General features: G+C 56.9%; 1 protein-coding gene across 1 annotated transcript; it reads left to right on the top strand.

The window, feature by feature from the left end:
* Window positions 1-1410: 1410 nt before the first annotated feature.
* C19H20orf27 (chromosome 19 C20orf27 homolog) lies at window positions 1411-13582 on the top strand. Its single transcript, XM_037811379.1, has 6 exons — window positions 1411-1565; window positions 7710-7826; window positions 9242-9384; window positions 11566-11704; window positions 12589-12711; window positions 12898-13582. The coding sequence occupies exons 2-6, from the start codon at window positions 7808-7810 to the stop codon at window positions 12996-12998; spliced, it is 525 nt and encodes a 174-aa protein (XP_037667307.1). The 5' UTR covers window positions 1411-1565; window positions 7710-7807; the 3' UTR covers window positions 12999-13582.
* The last annotated feature ends 227 nt before the right edge of the window (window positions 13583-13809 follow it).

The raw sequence follows: 13809 nt of genomic DNA on the forward strand, positions 1-13809 counted from the left end.
TAGTGACATTCAGCCTTTGGTGCCAGGATCATCTAATATTTCAAAAGAAGGCTGGAAATCCAGATTCCTTTGTGAATTAAAAATATACAGAGTAAAATAAAAGCTCGTGTGAGATAAATAAAATACATCTGGCAGGCTACTTTGGGCCCACAGTCTGCCAACTTTAGAGCTTGAACAATAGACATGGGAATGCAATGAGGGGGGCATTGTGGGTTGCATGGCCTGGTGGCGGGGGGTGGGGGTGGGGTGAAAAAGCTTCTGGCAGGAGTGAGTGGGTTGGGATCAGAATGTGGCAACCTCCCAGTGTCAGCGCTGGAGGCTGCCATGTCAAACGCCAGTGCTCACAGATCACCCAAGATGCTGCTAACAAGTTTGCGTAGCTCTTAGGAGCAGGGAGGGACGCGATGGAAACAATAACTCAGGAAGATTAATTTGCTAATGGTATGCAATCCAGTGACCAGGAGATAGGTTAGGAGGCCACAGAGATTCAGAGGAGGGTGGGGTCTTGGGTGTTCCAAAGGCGATGACCCGGTGCCTTCCGGAGAGAAGCTGGCTCTCAGCCGTCCACGCAGTCTCTCCCCTAGTCACGTTGGAAGGAGGGCGCCTTGTGCTCCGGGCGGCTCTCCACCGGCACTTTAGAGAATCTGCTTCCGGCAGGCGGAATAGGAGAGGACACAAGGATAAACAGATGCAGCCGCTGCTGCGACCCCTAAAGACCCGAAGGCCACGACTCTTGCTCCTTCGCCGGGTGGAGGAGCCCTTCCCACCCAGCGGCACCGAGCAAGGCGCATCCCGCTGCCATGGCGACCGCCTCCATGGAGACAGGGAGCAGAGGCTGAGGTCCCCGGGGGCGCCCGCACAGGCTCTTCCAACCCCACACCGAGTGCCTTCTTTGTTCTGAGGCATCTTGGGGGCCAGGCCGGGATCCAAGGAAGCGTCTCATGTCTGCCTTCGAGGCAGAGAGATAGAGGGCTCCTCAGCGCCTAGACAGGATCTAGTAATGCCCGTATCGAGAGCGATAGGGGCGTGGGGACCTAGTGAGAGAGAAGACCTTCAGGTGCCCCCCATATCCCTGAGCTCCGCCTCACAGTTGCTCGGGAGGACTCTGGCCCCAGGGGGGACCCCTTCCACACAGGGGCCAAGGAGCGAGGCGCGCACCCCAGCGGTAGGTGGGGCAGGGGCGGGGCCTACCCGAGGCGCTCCTCCTTCCCTCTCTCCCCTCTGCCCCAAGCCGGCCTCTAACCGGACAGCTTGGTTCCTTCATCGCGAGAACTCTCCAAGCCCAGGGTGGGCGCGGACTCGCATAGCGCAGCTGCGGCGCCCCCTACACGTGACCCAGGTGTCGCAACGCCGGTTGGCGGTTCTCTAGCGCCCATTCATTGGTCGGAAGCAGCCCTCGCCCCACCCCTTCGGCCGGCCAATGGGCGGAGGCGGGGGCGTGCCCGTGAGATCGGTGGCCGCGGCGCGGGGCTACCTCCTCGTGCTCGGCGTTGAGTGCCTGCCACCGCCGCCGCTGCTGCCGCTGTTGTCCCTGCCCAGCCCGGTTCCGGGGCGCACGCCGTACGGTGAGCCTTCTCCTCTCGCCGCTTCCCGGTTCCGCTTCGCTTGCTGAGACTTCTTTTGGTCCGGTCCCGGTCCTAGGCAGTCAGTCCTGGGACTCCACCGGCCGTGGCTGGAGGGCTGGGACCGGGAGGCTCCGCTGGCGGGGCCGGGCCCGAGAGAGCTCCCCGGCACCCGAGTCCCGGGGACGTGGGTGACCGTTAGCTGGTGGGGCAGGGTTGTTCTTCTAGGGGCGCTGTCGGGAAGCACGTGTAAAAACAATGAGGACAGGGGCGTAATGGGGTCACCGCCGCTTTCCCCTGGTTGTTGGCCACCGCTTCGCTGTGTGACCTTGGACGAGTAGCCTCTCTGAAACTCCCGAGCCTCGGCACCCCCGGGGAGGGGAGCGATGTTGAGGGGGAGTGCGGGCTCCCGAGACACCTGCGTCAGCCGAGGTGCTAGTGGGGAGGCAACCGAGTTCTCTCTAAGGGACAGAGCCGCCGCCTCTCAGGCGGGGAGGGGTCTGATGGGTGGGAGGTCCAGCCGTGTGCGTCCCCCGAGAAGACGATAATGGGGCAGGGATGGCAGCAGGAGAGGATACAAGGTCCTAGGCCTGCGGCCTTGTTGCTTCTGGGGGCTTGGCAGGCACACCCCGGTGTCATGCAGCAGGAGAGATTGATTTAGATTCTGGACCAGTGTTCCTATTAGTGGGCAGGGGCTCTGCTGGACTGAAAAGGGAGGCCTCGGATTGACATTGGGAGGTGGGGAGAGGGCATTTCTCTGCCCCAGGGGACTGAGGAAGGTCAGGGGCAGCTGTCACCCTCTGGACCCAGCTTGGCTTATGCTTCTTGGGGTCTTTGGATCACAAGGTAGGGCCTGGGTGGGGGAGACAATCAGGCTAGTCTAAGCACCCTCTAGCTGGGGATATCAGGGATGGTAGTGGAGGAGGGCAGTGCTACTGGATACAGGAGGGTGTGGGATGGTGGAGTGCATCCCTGCACTTCATGGTTTGTGAGAGAGCGCGTACCCATACCTATTCTTGCATTCTTGGCCAGACTGGTGGGAAGGGGAAACAGAGTCACATCAAGACTGAGTTATTGTGAAGCTGCCACAGCCACACCAGATCTCCAGCCTTGCTTTTCCAGGTGTCAGCTGTTGCCCAGTCCTATGTCAGGTTCTGGGAGCCAGCGGGTCAGGGTGGCTCCATCTCAAGGCCTCAGTGGGTGTCCTTTTCATAGGCTTGAACTTTAGTGGGAGGTTGGACAGTGCTTCTGCTGGACTAAGTGATTGAGCAGGGACTGAGCCTGAGACAGAGGGTGGGGTAGGGAGAAGGTAGGGAGAAGGTGGGGAGAAGGGGAAAGTAGGGAGAAAATGGAAGGGTGTGGAGTCCTGGCTCAGAGAACGTGCTTAGAACAGGTTAAGAAGAGTGGGGATTGAAGAATGAATCAGAAATGAGGCCCTGAGAGGTTGGGGGTGTGCCCTTAGCCCCACAGCAGTGAGCACTGCTGGTGCTGGCCCTGTGATGCCTTGGGGTTTGGAGTCTGCCTCAGGGGCTGAGAGGTGTTGTGGGGAGCGCAGCTGCAGGGCAGGGTGGGGTGTGGGGAGATTCGTTCTGGAGCCCAGCATTGCCATGGACAAACTGTCTTTGACCCTCCCTCCAGTCTGGAGCCTTGGACCCTGGCGTGGGACAGTCTGGAGTAGCAGCTAGTGCCCTGTGGAGCAGGATTCTAGGGTGCTGAAAACTCTGGGTTCCTGTCTGCCCACTTGCTATGCCCCTGGGCCTTCTCATTAGGCCAGAGGCTCCCCTGGGTCTGGTTGAGCCCTGCTCTGGGTGGGATAGCCTTGAAGCAGCCGTTCTTCCTAAAGTCAAGAGGAACCCAAGCTGGTAGCTTTCTTTCTCTCGAGGGAAGCTTCCCCCATTTTTTCTGAGAGCAACTGAGAGCCAAAGAAATCCCCAAGGCCCTTGTTCCAGCTTTCTAGCCTTCTCTGTCTTGTGACTGTCCAGGGTCCCACCCTTGATCCGTTAATAGCCCATTGAAGGGAGGGTGTCATGTTTTGTTGTTGTTGTTTTTGGGGGGGGGGGGGGCGGGCACGACCAATTTCCTCCCTGGTAGCATTTCCCAGGATGCACATTCTCCATTTGGGGGGGCCTCTGTCTAGATGACGACCGGAAGTCCTATGGTTGGTGGGAACAGAAGGTTCCCAGCAGTCTGTTCTGGTTGGCCTGGGAGTGGGGGAGGGAAGAGAAGAGGGAAGGAGGCCCCCTCAATACTCAGGCTGTTTTCTGAGAAGGCTGAAGTCCCTGCAGTCCTCCCACGGGCCACTCCTGGAATGGCCTGAAGTGGCTTTCTGCCTGTGCTACCCTGAAATTGCTGTTGCTTCAGAACTGGACTTTGAGGGGTTGCTTTTGCAGGGAGTAGAGGAACTTAGGGGTGGGGCAGCTCACAGAGCTTCAGGCACCAGTTGCTGCATCTTGTGGGTTAATATTCATGAAACTCTGTGAGGAAGGATACAGGTGAGGAAACTGAGGCACAGAGAAATGAAGTTACTCGCCCAAGGTCATGCAGCCAGCAAGGGGGCTGTGTGGCTTGGGCCGAACGGAAGACTTGTCTGGCACAGGAGGAGTCGGGAGGCAGAGCCATGCCTGGGGTTGCATGGGGGCCTAGTGGTTCTCTGTGGACATGGTGCAGTAGGGGGAGGCCCAGAGGCCTGCTTTTCCTGCTTCTGATGAGGAACTGTGTTGAACAAGAATCTACTTGTGAAGAACAAGCCCTCTACTGTGAAGGGAGGTTTCCTCTTTCTAGCTTCCTTTGGGCCCCCAAAGTCAGTTGCCTTCCTGCTTTGTCTTCTCACTGCCTGGAAGGTTTTGGGCAGTTCCTAAGTGCTCACTCTGTCCTGAGCCCTGGGCATTCTGCAGGCAATGCAGGTCCTGCCCTCAGTGGGCTTTCTGTCTTGGGGGGCAAGGGTGGGGAGCCCAATGACTGTTGCAAAGCCCCCTCTCAGATGGGGGCAGGGGAGTGCAGTTCTGAGTGCCCTCCAGGGCACGGGTGGGCTGAGAGTGGGGTGGGGGCCTTGACCAGGTCACAACTGCCTGGAAGGCCCAGCTGAGCAGATACATGGGCTCCCCTTAGTTTGGTCATTCATTCTTTCATCGTTTTACTGAATACAGCTGCACCCTGCCAGACTCTCTGCTGGGTGCTGGCTGGGGACACAGGGTTTGGCAAAAAACACAGTCACTGCTCTTTTAAGGTGAGGAAGCCAGCTATCAAGTGATCCCAGAAGTGAGAAAGGGGAGCCTTTAAAGAAGTTTAGGACCTTCCTGGAATGGGGGCCTTCCCTGCTGAAGGGACAGTGGGCTGAGGCCTGGGCTACCATGTGGGTGGAGGCCAGGGGCGTGTTGGGAGAGGCAGGCAGGGACCAGGCAGGGTTTGAATTGTGTTTTCTAAGAGCAGTGGCCTTGTGAGGAAGAAGACTGGGAGGGGCACATGGGCAGGGTCAGAGTGTTTTGTGAAAAGAGCCCCCAGGACCCTTGGGTCACCAGTCTCTGGTTAAGTTTCCCCTGGGCTTGTAGGAAGTGTCCTGGGCAGTGGGGGACTGTGTACACATTGGGCTGTCCCCCAGGGCTGATGAGATGTGGCTGGAGCAGCCCTTGTGCACGGTAGAAGGGGGCCTGGCAGCCCCATGCCAGGCCACTGGCCACGTGGCTCTAGGTCCACAGCTTCAGGGGGTGGATGGAGAAGGTGGGGTGGGGGGCTGGCAGACTGCTTTCCAAGGGCCAGCTTCTGGGGACAAGCTGAGCATTCCAGTGCTGAGGGGCTGCCCTCTGTGACAGACCCCAGAGCAGCACTGTCCAGAGCCTGTCCCCCCGGGTTCCTAGGGGAAGACGTGGGCCTGGGGCTGTCCCTGCTCTGGCTGCACGTGCATTCCTGGGCCCAAGCCTCGTTCGTTCTTGTGCCTCCCTAGGCCTCGTTCTACCAGGGGGCTCCTGGCACCTAAGGCCTTTGCCCCGCCCACGAGGCAGGGTTTGGACCTGGGTGGGCTTCTCTGGCACTGGGGAGTGGGAAGAGAGGTTAGGCCGTGCCTGCTTCTTGGGCGGCTTGGCACCCAAGGGACCTCGAGGTTATGTGGCCTGACCCCCAGACCATGAGGTCAGCTGGGGGTGCTCTCCATTCTCTCGACCGGCTGAGGTCACCTGTGGGTCACTCATCTCTAAATACTTCAGTACGTGTTTCTGAAAAATAAGGACATCTCTATGTAGTACAGTTCTGCTATTTCACCTAACAAAATCCATTCTTGTTTCTTAATATTAATATCATCTAATATCCAGCCCCATTCACATTTCCCAATTATCTCCCAAGTGTCTTTTTTTATAGGTAGTTTGTTCAGAACCCCTCTCCCCCATTTATTTTTCTTTTTGCAGTTGAGGTGGTGAAACCACAGCTTAGTTGTCCTGTAGAATATCCTGCCTTTTTGGTCTCTTAAGTGTGTGCTAATCTAGAACAGGGATTGGCAAACTTTTTCTGTAAAGGGCCAAATAGTAAATATTTGGGGCTCTGCGGCCATCTGGTCTCTGTCACAGCTATTCATGGTAGTTTAGCTTTAGCACAAAAGCAGCCATAGACAATATGTAAAAAAAGAAGTGTAGCTGTGTTCCAGTAAAACTTTATGTACAAAAAACAGACATCAGGACCGCAGGTTGTGGTTTGCCGATCTCCTATCTAGGACAACTCCCCACTTCCCTTTTATTCTTCTTGCAATGTGAAAACAAAAACAAAAAACAGATCCGTTATCTGTAGAATATCCTGCCTTCTTGGTTTGTCTTGTTCCTTTCTCATGGAGTCATTTAATTTGTTCCACTATCCTCTGTATTCCCAGCAAACAGGAAGTTGGAGCAAGAGGCTTGATTAGATTCAGGGTGAACATTTTTGGCACAGATCCTTTGTCAGTGAGGCTGTGACTCTGCTGCATCATATCAGCAGGCATCAGTCTGTTAGGCTGTCCCGCTGGGAATGAGGCTCAGATTGATCAGTGCGTTACTGGGTGACGTCACGTCCCTCTCTGTCAACTGGTGTTATTTCCCTGAAGAACACCAGGTCATCTGCGGGGGGCACTGGGCAACGGTGAGAGCCACTTACCCATCAGTCTTTCACCTCCTGGTTTAGTAGCCACTGATTCTTGCTGCCTCCAGCATTTGTTTCTTTGGGGGTTACAGAATGACTTTGCATTTGGTATCCCTTTGTTATTTATTAGTGAGAATTCTGTAAAGAAGAGCTTTCCCTCAACCACCAGGGCAATTTGGTTACAGGAAAGGCCAAGACAGGCCAAATGACTTCTCTTTAATTGCCCATTTTCACAGTAAATAGTTGGGGCATAGTTACTATACATGGTGGCAAATGAGGGTTTGGGCTTGCTTGTTTGTTTTGCTTTTTCTCTTCTTTTTTTCAATAATCACTGTGAATGCTCTGATGTTATGTGGTCCATCTCATTACTCTTTTTGATGCTCAGATGGTCCCAGCTCAGCCTGTCAGAGCCCAGGCTGCTTACCCAGGCCTCCTGGTGGCATGTCTCACTGTCCCTACCCTGAGGCTGGCCCCACCGGGTGGCTGTGCACCACCCTCTCGGAGGGCGTCTGCTCTGTGTCGCCGACTACGTGCCAGGAGGGAACACTCCAAGAACAAGGCTCCTCTCACATGTTCCCCCAGTCTCACCTCTTCCACCAAGCATATTGTTGACTTTGACCTGAACCCAGCTGTACTGGGTATGTCACCTGACCAACACAGCCTGGCTGCAGGAGGTACAGTCTGGGTCTGGGCTGGGCCAGCCTTCAAGTTCCCAGTACCAGAACTGGCCCCTGGAAGGTGCCAGTAAGGCCCCGCTGCTTTCCAGGCTGGTGGAAAGGGTCGTGTGCTGTCACTTTGGCACCTAGAGACTGCAGCAGCACATGTTAGCATGGCCCTGGGTCAAGTAGGTGTCAGGCAGGGATAGGGCTCTTGGAATGGGTAGACGAGTGGGGGGGCAGAAGGTCCCTGGAATGCAGGGTACAGTACCATTTGGGCTGCTGAGAGCAGCAAGGGCTTGGGTCCTTCCTAAAGGAGATCCTCTACTCTCCCCCCATCATGGACCCATGGGTGGCTCTGACCCCTCCCCACCCCCATCCCTCAATCCCTCAGGCTCCTGCTGGTGTCCCTGGAGCATGGGAGGCTGCTGAGCTTGACCGGCGGTGCCCAGCAGGAGCTGCTTCTCTCGCCTGGTGGCAGGGTGGGTGTCCATGGCTGCAGCCAACAAGGGTGAGTGTCTTCCTGGCTTTGGGGGCTTGCACGAGGTCTTCCAGTGGGCCCTCATGGGAGGGGGCATTGCTGCATGTGGGTCCTGCATCGGCTGTGTGTGTGTGTGTGTGTGTGTGTGTGTGAGTGTGTGTGTCATTGGGAGTGTGCATGTTCCAGTGTTTGTGCCACGTCCCAGGGCTGACCCCAGCCCTAGCAGGAAACCCTGGGGACCCCAGTTGGCTCCTTTTTGTTTCTGTCTATGGAGGGGTGTGCCTTGAGAGCCTGGGTTCCAGCCTCCCTATTCCACTGTGGGAGGGCGTCATGAGGGGCCTGTGTGTGCACTGAGCAGGTGAGGTGGGCAGGGCACAGCAGGCTGGGGAAAGGAGTTTGGATTTCATTCTGAGTCCGGAAGGGCTAATGGAGAGCTTTAGGCAAAGGAGACCTGGTAAGATTTGAGGGTCAGGTCTGTGGGGCCCAGCAGAGATTGGGGAAGTGCCAGGCTGGCCCCCTGGGCCTCACTGGGTGTCCAAGAATCCAGACCAAAGCTGACCCAAGCCCTCCTACCAAACAAATTCTGGGTTGGACTTTTGGGAAGCTTAGGTGCTGAGGGGCTCAGAGAGAACTGGGGTTCGTGTTCTTGGCAAGATGGGCCTTCCCCAGCTCAAGCCTCCATCTGGCCCAGGCCCTCAACCTGGCTCCCCACCATTCTGCCTGCCCCCTCCCCCCCCATTCTTGGCCTTGGAGAATCCCGTCTCAGCTCAGGGACAGCTGGGGGCTTGTTGAGGATTAGGCAGAGAAAAAAGGGTGTGTCAAGGAGGGGTCTTCCCTGGGAGAGGAGTCTGGGGCTTCTCTAGCTTCTCCTTTCTTACCTGCTACTCTCAGCAATGACGTTTAGAGGCTCCTGCAGCCTCTTCCAGGTGGGATGAGTGTGTTCTTTGTCCCCCGCCCCCAACTTTATTTCTCCCCTGTGCATGCAGATCCCATAGATCCCACTCCTGCCCCTGCCTCCTGAGGTTGAGACAGGCAGGCACCCCATGCACTGAGACCTGGGAGAGCTGGTCCCAGAGTTGGGGAGCTGGGCACCATGGCAGAGAGCTCTGGGCTGGGTCCCCATTCTGCCTGATGCTCAGTAGGTCTTGAGGTCTGTCCCTCCCTGTCTCCGGCTTCGGCTTTATCACCTCTGAGTGAGGGGTCACGTTGGCCAATCCCTGGAGCCCTGCCTCATGCCCACTCTCAGCGTGGGACTTTTTTTATGGGGGCCCAAGGCAGGTGGGGATGTAGGTCCAAGAGGGACGTGGCCTAGCCCCAGGAGGAGCACAGCCAGTGGGTGCTGGGTGCTGTCAAGGGCAGTCTAGGGGTGGGGGGCACAAAGTGAAGTAGTTTCCTGGTGGTAGGTGGGAGCAGTAGCCTGGAGCCCTCGCCCACTCTCTTCCTAGGCAACAAGCCCAGAGTCCGGAGTATCCGCTTTGCGGCAGGCCATGATGCAGAAGGCTCCCAGAGCCACGTCCACTTTGACGAGAAGCTGCACGACTCAGTGGTCATGGTCACCCAGGAGAGTGACAGCAGCTTTCTTGTCAAGGTATGTGCTCACCTCCCCTTCCTAAGCCTTGCTCCCTCCCTGGTCCTGCTGGGCTTCCCTGGGCCTGTCTCTCCCCTAAGTTGGATTCACAGGCACATGTTTGTCTCACCCTGTGCCTTAGTTTCCCCATGTGTAAAATGGATGATTGTGAGGTTTTAGGGAGATGACAACCTAATCAAGGTGAGCAGAATTATTGTTTTTGTCAGCATCATCCAGACAACAGCAGTGGAGGGTGGGTGTCTGGCTGTGGGGCTGCAGGCCCGGACCTCTGGCTGGTTTGGGCTGTTGGTAGCAGTTTTTCACTCCCTAGTCTTCTGCTTGGTGGAGCACCCGCCTCTCCTAGGGGCCACATCTCACACACCCTTCACTATGGCCCCTCTGACTGCTGGGATGCTGTGGACCCTACAGGGGGTCCTGGAGGGGGCAGGAGGGTGTCTTTGGAGCAGATGAATTGAGGAGAAAAGGAAGGTGAGGCCCTCAGGTTGGTCAGTAAACCCCAGGCCCAGAGTTGAGCAGGGAGTGCCCCCGTGGAGGTGGAGGGTGGATCTGGCCTATCGAGGCCACCCTGTGGAGGGGTTTGCTGCCTGCTTGGAAAGGAGCCCGGGTCTGTACTCATTTGTGTCCAATGCAAATCCTTACTTTTTCTCCTACAGCTGACAACTCCCCTAAGGGAAAAAACGGAATGAACCAAAACTTTTAAAAATAGCTTTTTCCCCACTGATTGCAAAATCTGTTCCTGTGTATTAGAGAATATTTGGAAGATAGAGAAAATATAAAGAAATTTGAAAGTACCCATAATCACACTATCCATAAATAACCATGGTTAATATTTTGATGTGTGTCATTCCAGTTTTTAAAAATGCATATACAACATTGTATGTGCTCAGAAAAAACAAACTTGTATCACAGTGTACATGCTGGTTTTTGGCTTGCTTCTGTTGTGAACCATCTCCTGTCTGTGTCAGTAAATACTTTTTCACGACACTTTACAACTGCCTGGTAGTCCATTATGTGTGTCATTGATTTAGCCCTATTCCTGGGTGTTAATGATTGTTTCTGTTTCTCACCATTATAAGTAAGCAGTGATGAATAGTTTTTGCACATCTCTAGAGTGTCTCCCCCGGGAAAATTCTGCAAGTGGGGTAGCTGGCTCACAGGGTAGACACAGTTGGCAGGTGCAGCCAAGAAGCCCTCTAGAGAGGTGTGTCCTCCCCCGGCAGAGTGTGAGGGGGGCCACGTGAACTGAGATTTACCACGCAGTGATGTCAGCCTGGTCCCTTGGAAGGCTAAGTGCTCCACGCAGCCAGCTCCACCTGGCTTCCTGGGTCAGGGCCATCCAGCCCTGTGAGCAGGAGTGAGGGTGACCCTTTGCCTCATGGACTGGCCCTCGGGTCAGCCTCCCCACTCAGCAGCTCTCCACCCCCTGCCTTGTGACCCTTCACACAACTGGGAGTTCCAAGGATGCCATCTGTCCCAGAGGTTGCCAAGCACTGTGTATAAACAACAGAAATTGTTTGGGCTGTGAGTAGGGGCTGTTGGACGCATTATGCCTTTGAGTGGGTGGGCAGGCCTCCATGTCCAGGTGCCAGCAGGGCAGGTAGGAGCCTGGGTTCGATGACTGGCACTCCGGACAAATACAGCTGGTCAAGTGTCCCATTTCTTATTCCATCCTGTCCCTCACCCCAGGCCGTCTCCGTTGCCCTTTGTTTCCACGTGAATGACTGTAGGATTGGTGGTGGTGGTGGGCCAGGTGGATGGCCTGTGTCATGGGACTTTGGGTCTCCCCACCTGGGCAGTGGCCTGTGCCTTGCTGTGTGCCGTGCATGGCAGCTATGCCAAGAGGTCCAGGGAGGATTCTACCCTGGCCACACTGTGGCCTCCAGTCAGTCGTTTCCAGGAGTCCATTTTCTGGTCTATAAAATGAGCCACTGATTTGCTGTGCCACAGAGAAGTGCTGCCCAAGTCGTGGGGATGAGGTCCCCAGGGGAAGGGGTTCTGTCAAAGAGCCCGAAGCCATCAGGCTGGCTGGGGGGACCAGCTGGAGTGATGGAGGGAGGGGGCTCCCATGGGCTCTCCAGGAAGCAGGTGCTGGGGCCCACAAGGATGAGAGGTGGCACCACCTGGGCGGGCCCTGGGGAGGCAGCGAGTGAAGGTGCCTCCCCCTCCCCCTTCCTGCTGCAGGTTGGCTTCCTGAAGATCCTGCACAGGTATGAGATTACCTTCACCCTGCCCCCCGTGCGCAGGCTGAGCAAGGACGTCCGGGAGGCACCTGTTCCCAGCCTGCACCTCAAGCTCCTCAGCGTCATGCCCATCCCGGAAGGTGCGTCCCCTACCTGGGGTGCTAGGGGACTGCCCTTCTCCAGCAGGGTCTGGGTGGGAGTGGGAGTGAGAATGTGGGGCACTCTACCCATTCACCCTAGTGTGGACGGGCAACTCAGCAAGTCGGTGGACGCAGGGCCTCTTTGTGGGCTTACAGTGTGGCAACTTGGCAGGTTCCCTGTCCCAGGCCTCACTCCTTTGACAGAAGTCCATGGGCTCACCTGAAAGCCTGCATCTGTCCTTCATGGTGATATTTACCTCAGTGGGACATTGAGAGCCACTTGAAACTGGCATCCGGCCACCTGCCCCTGCAGAAAAATCTGTGGAGCCTCGGGAACCTGGGGCAGCTAACTCCTAGCACCAGCCAGCCTTGGACTTCTTCCCCAAGGCCTAGGGCTCTACTTCCCTCTCTCCTCCCCTGCAGCCTGGCATGGGCTAGGGTGTCGGTTTGGCAGCATGGGGCCCACATCCTCTCACCCACTCGTGACCTTGCCTTTATCCTCTGGTGGACTGAGCAAGACTCCACAGGTCTTTGCTTCTTGCCCCCTGGTCAGCTCAAGGCCTGCCGAGGGCCCCGTTCTTCCTATCCTCCTCTCATTGTCTTCCTTTTGGGGGAAGCAGTGGGTCCTCTAGAAACCAAAGTTTGGCCCTGCTTCACCTTTGGAGCCACACAGGGTGTCCCTTAGGCTGGAGGCAGCTCGACCCCTATTGAAGAATGGGAAGTTTCTGAGGCCCGTGCACTCCGCCCCGGGTGAGTGGGGGAGTGTCTCTAGGCTCCCCAGGAACCATCCTTAGCCCTTTAGAGGTCGGTCCTGGTGGGTGGGGGCCCAGTGAATGCTTGGGCGGAGCCTGGAGTTTACTGATAGCCCACTCCGCCCCCGGTAGGTTATAGCGTCAAGTGCGAATACTCGGCGCACAAGGAGGGCGTCCTCAAAGAGGAGATGCTGTTAGCCTGCGAAGGCGGCGCTGGCGCCTGCGTGCGCGTGACTGTGCAGGCGCGCGTCATGGGTGAGACTGGGCGCCAGTCGGACGTGGGGGACTCGGGTCTGGCTGGAGAAGGGAGGCGCAAGGTGGGGTAAGGGGTTTCTGCCTTTTTGCCGGGGAGCCTGGCCCTTAAAAGGGATCTTTGCCCCTCCTTGGTGGGTGGGTCAGGGACCCAGCCCGGCGCGGTGACACACTCCGTTACCGTTGTAGACCGGCACCACGGCACGCCCATGCTGCTGGACGGTGTCAAGTGCGTGGGCGCCGAGCTGGAATACGACTCGGAACACAGCGACTGGCACGGCTTCGACTGAGGCCCGCGCCCCCGCCCGCCTCGGGGTCCCTCAGCCTTAAATCCCACCTTGTCTCCCCATGTGCTGCGTAATGGTGTGGCTTCCTCGCCCCTCCCCGGGGTGCGCAGGGGGCTGGGGTGTCCTGGGGCCTCCAAGGTGGAGTCTCGCCCACGCCTCTCACCTCTGCCTTCATTCCTAACACCACCCTTCCTCTCCCGCGTCCACTTGCTCCCACTTCCTCCTCTCCGTGTGCCTCAGTCTCCTGCCGGAAGAAATGGGTTGAGCCCCCAAGGAGGCTATCTGAGGAGGGGAGAGGAGGGGCAGGGCCTGGGGTGGGTTCTACCCACGCCCACCCCAAGCCATAGGGCTCCAGCCAGGGCCAGGGAGAGGAGGGGGATGGCTCTGTTACGGCCGTTTCCCCCGTTACTGCTGCTGCTGTCTCGCTTTTGCCACCTCTCCCATCTCCTACCTCTTCCCCACTGCTGTCCAGGGTGAGTAGGAGGCAGGTGCAGTCCCCAGTCCGTACTCCCTGGTCTGTGTTACTTGGTTTTTAAACGACTCGTTGGGATAAATCCCTAGAAAAATAAAACTTTCAGTGGACACCAGAGGCCAGCAGGGTTTTTGTTCTCCAGGGCCCTGCAAATGTCCAGCCCTTCACAGATGGGTCAAAGAACATTCTTTCAAGAGGCAAGGGCACCGAAGGAGGTATGCACTTGGTGGTGGCATTTTAGCCTTGGCAATGGTTGCCAGCATGATTACACTGTTTGGCTGGAGAGGAGCCTTCTGCCCCAGGTCAGAGAGCTAACTTAGGGAGTGGGGGAATTGTTTGGGG

Source organism: Choloepus didactylus, chromosome 19 (genome assembly GCF_015220235.1).
Source record: "Choloepus didactylus isolate mChoDid1 chromosome 19, mChoDid1.pri, whole genome shotgun sequence".
In the NCBI taxonomy this organism is placed as follows: domain Eukaryota; kingdom Metazoa; phylum Chordata; class Mammalia; order Pilosa; family Megalonychidae; genus Choloepus; species Choloepus didactylus.